At 39.1% G+C, this 7,366-nt stretch overlaps 1 protein-coding gene across 1 annotated transcript in view; it reads right to left on the reverse strand.

Moving 5' to 3' along the window:
- Positions 1-7,366, reverse strand: part of LOC109911762 (protein unc-45 homolog B-like) — a 43,160-nt gene that overhangs the window by 3,333 nt on the left and 32,461 nt on the right. The window contains exons 4-6 of the mRNA XM_048620048.1: positions 7,084-7,197; positions 4,206-4,321; positions 354-471 (exon numbers count right to left, since the gene is read on the reverse strand). Coding sequence (XP_048476005.1) covers positions 354-471; positions 4,206-4,321; positions 7,084-7,197 — 348 coding nt within the window. The remainder of the gene's footprint in view (positions 1-353; positions 472-4,205; positions 4,322-7,083; positions 7,198-7,366) is intronic.

Consider the following 7,366-nt stretch of genomic DNA (forward strand, 5'->3'; position numbering starts at 1 on the left):
CCTGCTGCACCATTGGCAATTCACACCCCTAACTTATTATGTTGCAAAACATTTGAAGAGAAAAGATGCAGGAAAGGATATAACTAACACGACAAGCAGTGCCATGCCTCACTGGAGGAAGATCTGGGCCAACACTGGAACAGATTGAGTTGTGGCTGAGTGATAATTGGTCAACGTTCATTTTAACTTGTATATTGGATCAGTTTCTATAGGATAGAGGAGGTTTTAAGTACATCCCTTTCCCATACTACTTCTACTTCTAAAACTGTTCACAATTGACATACAATATCCACTCATTACCCGTCAATTCTGAATAATAATTGCATTAATTCTTCCCGTTGATCTTCACTTACTTCCTTGCAGACAACCATATTGCACATACACTCAGTGGCTGCTTGTCGAATTTGATCATGTTCTTCAAACATGTAACATTCAATCTCAGGCAATGCCTTCTCCTTGATTATTTTTTGCCTAAAAAGAAAAAGGAAGGCTTCCATTTATAGAGCATGTTTCATAACTATTGGACACTCCAAAGTGCTTCTGAAGTGTAGTCACTGTTGTATTGAGGGAGATACAACAGCCAATTTGAATACAAGAAGTTCCCATAAACCACAATGACATGAGTGGCCAGATAATCTGTTTTTTTTGTGGGATAAGTGATTTTTTTGGCTGAGATATAAGTGTTGACCAGGGCACTGTGGAGACTGCTCTTCAAAATAATGTCGTGGGATTGATTACACTCACTTGAGAGGGCAGACAGACCCTCAGCTTAACAGGTCATGCAAAAGACAGCTCCTCTGATAATGCAGCACTTGTTCAATACCACACTGAATGCGTCAGGCTGGATTTAGATCAAGGCTCTGGAGTGGGACCTGAACTCTCACCTTGCTGACTCAAAAAGGATAGAATATTACCCTCTGAACCACGGCTGACGTAAAAATGCTAGAAAGTGGGACAATGTAATTAATTAAGAGTACAAAAAGCTACAATGTGGTATTATGGGTGGGGATTCTCTATCTGGATATGGGCACTGGGACAGTTCGCATTAGGTTCTCCACTATTGGAATCTTCTCTGCCTTGTCAGGTTTGGTATGCTTTATTCCTCCTCTATGGGTAGGCTGAATGAACTCTGAGTGGGAATTCCATGCCTCATTGGGAAGAAGGTCCACCCTCAGGAGTCCCACAGGTGCTTGCTAGAGGGCAAACCAGAACCATAGGCAGGCCCACATTGGAGTGCCCTTGGACTGTAATCCAAGTATGTCCAGGGGCTTTAGGCTGGGGTTTGTTTTCTTAATTTAGTGGTAAGGGGGTAATGAAGGGTCAGGTGGTGGGATTTAAAGAAGATGAGGATTGGAAGGAAGGGAGGGTGCTATCTTCTTGAGGGTATTCCCCGGGTAGGCAAGGGGCACTCTCCAATGTTAGCACCCTGCTTACTTCCTGCCATTGTAAGCACTTAAAAAAAACGCTGAATCCTACACCTGTCTGACTTCTGACACTGGCCAGATTATGGTGTAGGTGGTGCAATATAAGGGTCAATTTAACAAGCTCAGTTGGCCCTTCTTTTTATTTATATATGGTAGGTGAACACCAGGTTTGTTGGGCTTCTAGCCAACCATCTGTGTTGGCTACCAAATTTCTCCCATGCACCCCACCATCTGTGATTTCCCTCCCAGTGTTACTCTCTCCATAGATGCTGTCAGACCTGCCCAGTATTTTCAGCATTCTGCTTTAATTGTCTTGTGACGTAATCAGGTGGTAAATCTGACAAAAGGCAACCTCCCTAGAGTTTGACCTTTGCTAGAACAGAACTTTCTGCAGCTGTGTACATTATTTTTTCATTTTCATCTCTATCGACCCATTGATGCAAAATATCAACTCAATCAATGTCTAGAAAAATGCCCTTAGTATGCTGAAGCACTAATGCTCACCCATTCATCATGCTTTGTCTTGACAATTTCAGTGTGTGCAAATACACTTGATATTTGCAAGCCGCTTTACTCCATTGCATTAAAAAAACACACATTTATTAAAAATGTCTTTATGAATCACTCCATTAGCTATCATTTATTAGAATAAAATCCTTTCAAGATTTGAAACAGTGAGTAATTCTGGTCCTGAGATTATGAAAGAATTTGGAGGCACTGAGTAAGATGCAAACATTATTTAACAAATAGGAGCTGGAGTAGGTCACTCAACCCTTTAAGCATTCCTCATTCAATGAGATCAAGGCTGATGCAATATTTTCCCGCACTATTCCCATTTCCCTTGATGTTTTTAATCTGTAGAAATCTAGCGATCTCTGTCTTGAATACATCTACCAACTGAGCCTCCACAGCCCTCTGGAGAAGAGGATTGCAAAAATTCATCATCCTCTGAGTGAAGAAATTCCCCCTCATCTCAGTCCTAAATGTCCTGCCACTCATTTTGAGACTGTGTCACTTAGTTCCTCGAATAACAGGGGAAAAACCCTCCTTGCATCTACCCTGCTGTTCCCTGACCTGACCCTACTGGAACTAACAACCTCCTACCCAATTTCACTGGACATGGCACCCACCACCTGATTCTGGCCTGACACACACACATACACCTAACCCAACAACACCTCCATCTACCTGATCCCATTTGGAACTGACACCCCTCCCTGGACCATATGGATTGGAGCATGAGGTTTGAAGGGTAGAGGACATTTAGGGAAACTAGGAAAAGGTGAATGGTGGGTTTGTTAGTTAATTATTTTATTAGCAAAATGTAGAGGATGATCTAAATTAAGAAAACCAGGATTGGGAAACAGTTTGTTACAAATAGAAATTGGTAAATGCATGAATTCACCTGTGGGAGTTGTCTACAGGTTCTCTAACAGCAGCTACATGGTAGGGTGGAGCAGAAAGGAAAAAAGTGATGGGAGCTTGTGAGAAATCATGGTAATATTCATGGGAGATTGTATTTACATATCAACTAGAAAAGTTGACTGGACAAAGGTAATGAAGATGAGAAGCTTACAGAATACTATTGGGATAATTTCTTAGAACAGCCAACCAGAGTGCAGGGTATACAAGACCTGCAATTGTACAAGATAGGATTACTTAATGATCTCAGTGTGATGGTGTCCCTAGGTAGCAGTGACCATAACATGATTGTATTTTACATTCATTTTGAGGCAGAGAGGAGTGGGTCCAAGATTATTTTAAAATTTAAACAAGGGAAATTATGAAGGCATGAAAGCATAGCTGGCTAAAGTGACTTGACTCCCGAATTAGGTTAAAGGATGTCAATAAAGATGCAGAGACAGACATTTAAGACGTGTTTCAAAATAGACAGAATCTATAGTTTCCAAAGAGTAAGAAAAAAATGTGGGGAATTGTCGCATACCATCCATGGCTAATGAGAAATGTTAAAGATAGTATCAAATATAAAGAGAAACCTTATAATTATGCAAAGGTAGGTGGAAGGTCAGAAGATTGGGTAGAATGTAAAAATAAAAAGCAAAGAATAATCAGAAAATTACTACAAATGGAAAGATTAGACCATGAGGGAATACTAACCTGAAATATAAAAACAAATAGGAAGATTTTCTATCGATATTTAAAGAGGAAAAGAGTTAACAAAGTGAGCTTTAGTCCTACAGAAAGTGAGGCTGGAGAATTAATAATAGAAAATAAGGAAATGGCAGGTGAACTGAACAGGTATCTTTCATCAATTTTCTCGACAGAGGATACGAGTAACATCCCAGGAGCAGAGTTAAATCGGGAAGTGGAAGGAGGGAGGATCTCTGGAAAATTGCAATCACCAAAGAAGTGGTACTGAGTAAATTGCTGGAGCTGTGGGCCAACAAGTGCTCTGATCCTAATGGAAAGTGAACTAGAGAGGAGATTAAGCCAATGATTTTTTAAGGTAGCAAGTAATTGTGACGTGGAATGCACTGCCTAAAACAGTGATGGAAGCAGATGCAACAATAACTTTAAAAATAAATTAGATAAACACTTTAAAATATAGCTAAAATAAGATGAAATGGGGCTATGGAGAAAAAGCAGAGGAATGGGACTGACTGGATAGTACTTTCTAAGATACAGCACAGGAATGATGGGCCAAGCAGTATCCACTTGTGTTGTCAGATTCTGCAATACGCAAAGCCCATAAAATCTTTCAAAACAGCAATTTGCAAAACCCTTATTTGTATAATTTAATAAAATCAGTAGCGAACTTGCCTTAGTTTCTCACTTTTTGCAGAAATGTTTGTAAGACTCATTAGGGCTTCATAGTTTTGTATACCATCTCGCTCTGTGTTCAACAAACTGACAAGAGGCCTCACAACCTCATAGATCTGAAAGTACCAAAAAATAAATTTTCTAGGATTAACTTTTTACACAGTGGGATGGATTTATTATATATGATGAAGTACACGTTTTCTTTTAAAATACTTATTCATACTACTGGAGATGAAACAAACTTATGGAACTCTGCTGTCACATCAAAATAACTTACTGAGAATGACTCCTATTCAAAACATTCTACTTTCTGGGATTATCAGGTTGAATTCTACTCTCAGTGGCAATAAATAATGCGATCATAATCATTACACTTGTACTCATCTGTGGACTGCCTGTGGGCCTTTGCACTGGGTATTACTGCCATTCTCTAACCCTCTATAGGGCATCACAAGCCAACATTAACAGCAAAGGCAACATTGTTATGGGGGAGACAATCAGATTCAAAAATCATTCATAAGCAGCATAGAAACTAAACCAGGAGATGGCAATTACTTGCTTACTTACTCAATTACTTAATTCAATTTAATCAGATACAGAAAGAAAAATAAAGACAGTGAAATAAAAATGGCATTTAAAGGAATGGTCAGAACAAAAAGTAAAAAAAGAAACACACTTGTTTCGTTTAATGTGCAATAATAATTTTAAAAATGAGATCCTACATTTATTAACATTAATTTTCAGGGAGAGATCTTCGAGGCTGCTTCTGTGTGGAACCACAGGAGATGGGAGAGATACTAAATGAATATATCGCATCAGTATTGGTACATAAAGACATGGAAGCTAGGGAACTCAGGGAAAAAGATAGTGATGTCTTGAAAACAGTCCACATTACAGAAGATGAAGTGCTGGAGATCTTAAAAACATCAAGGAAGATAAGTCTGTGGGATTTGATCAAGTGTATCCTAGGAAATCGGGGAAGTTAGGGAAGAAATTACAGGGCCCCAGGCAGAGATATTGTATCATCAACAACCACGAGTGAGGTGCCGGAAGACTGGACGGTGGCTAACGTTGTGCCTTTAAGAAAAGATTCAAAGAGAAGCTTGGAAACTATAGAGTGGTGAGTCTGACGTCAGTGGTGGGTAAGTTGTCGGTGGGGATTCTGAGAGATAGGATTTATATGTATTTGGAGATGTAAGGACTGATTAGGGATAGTCAGCCTGTCTTTGTTTGTGGGAAATCATGTCTATCAAAATTGATTGAATTTTTTTGAGGACATGATCAAGAAGAAAGATGAGGGCAGAGTGGTAGACATTATCTACATGGATTTTCGCAAGGCCTTTGACAAGGCTTGCACGGTAGATCAGTTAGTAAAATTGGGTCACATTGTATCCAGGGAGAGCTAGTCAAATGGATAAAAAAAATTGGCTTGATGGTGGGAGACAGAGGTTGGTGGTAGAAGGATTTTTTTTCCAGACTGTGACCAGCAGTGTTCTGCAGGCCCACTGTTGTTTGCCATTTATATAAACAATTTGGATGACAGTATAAGAAGAATGATTAGTAAGCTTGTGGATAGAACAAAAATTGATGGTATAGTGGACAGTGAAGAAGATTATTTCAGGGTACAATGGGATCTTGATCAACTGGGCCAATGAGTAGCAGATGGAGTTTAATTAAGGTAAATGCGAGGTATTGCATTTGGTAAAACAATCAAGGGCAAGTTTAAGGTGAGAGGGGAATGATTTAAAAGGGACTTTCATGCAAAGGGTGATGTAAATGGAATGAACTGCCAGAGGAAGTGGTAGATGCAAATACAGTTACAACATTTAAAAGACATTTGGACGGCTACATGAATAGGAAAAGTTGAGAGAGATATGAGACAAATGCAGGCAAGTGGGACTAGTTTAGTTTGGGGAACCTGGTTGGCATGGATGAGTTGGACCAAAGGGTCTGTTTCCATACTGTATGACTCTACAACTCTATATAATATGGAAGCTAATATATCATAAACTAAAAAAAGTTATTTTCCATTAGTGGAGAACTTTGACATTCCAAAGATAGAAAATTAGTTATTCCAGGTCAGTGAGGTTGTTCAGAACCAATTATGAACTTAATATATTAGGAAAAATTTAGTTACACCTCATTCATTGGTGTGTAACCTTTTTCGAAGGTTTTTACAACAAAGTTAATAGCAATACGAGTAGAGTTTCTCATCAGTATAGTGATTACTAGATTATTTCTAGATTCTTTGTGGACCCCAATAATGAGTGACATGCAGAAACTCAGAATCACTAAGAGCAACTTCTGAATGTCCACATTGAACTGTGCATCTGAGGACTCCTGGCGGTTTCAGAGGAGTCATATCAGAATAACAACACAAGCAAAAACAATCTAGAGGACTCTGCTCATCTCAATACCATACAATCATCCCATTAATCAATGGTGTTTATGCAGAAATGAAAAAAATATAATCAAAGTATTATAACATTTCCTGGCAATAACGTATCTGAGCTATAATGTGCTACCTGTCAAGTCATTTTGAGATAATTCCCCTATGTATTATTGTCTTCACTTTCAAATCAGACAAGTTACCTGACAGAGTAATAACAAAAATGTACATTTGTTCAGTGCCTTTAATGCAGTCAAATATCCCATGGCACTGTAACAACAATAAGCACAAAATTATGAAATAATTGAAACTACAGATTGAAAATTAAATCTGCAGGGCCTCATCATATTCGACTGGGCCATAAATTATTCAGTGTTCCTTTGAAGTGAGCCCTGACTCTGTTTCTCAAGAAATCAGAATCAAATCATTGATCCCTGCCCATCACTCACATTTGCTTTGCTTAGTTATGTAAAGTAGATTTTCACTTACCCTTTCACCAGGGAAGGCTATTTCTGGGTCAGAGATGGCAGCAATCTTAGCAAGAGCATGGGACGCCTTAATTTTACCAACATCTGTGCCATGTAGGGCAAGAGGCAGTAAGGTCTGAAAAAGAATGAACAAGTGAGACAATGAAGAGAGAGAATATCAGAGATAGTAGGAACTGCAGATGCTGGAAAATCTGAGATAACAAGGTGTAGAGCTGGATGAACACAGCAGGCCAAGCAGCATCATAGGAGCAGGAAGGCTGACGTTTCGGGCCTAGACCCTTTTA

Source organism: Rhincodon typus, chromosome 3, assembly GCF_021869965.1.
Source record: "Rhincodon typus isolate 14 chromosome 3, sRhiTyp1.1, whole genome shotgun sequence".
NCBI classification, from domain to species: Eukaryota; Metazoa; Chordata; class Chondrichthyes; order Orectolobiformes; family Rhincodontidae; genus Rhincodon; species Rhincodon typus.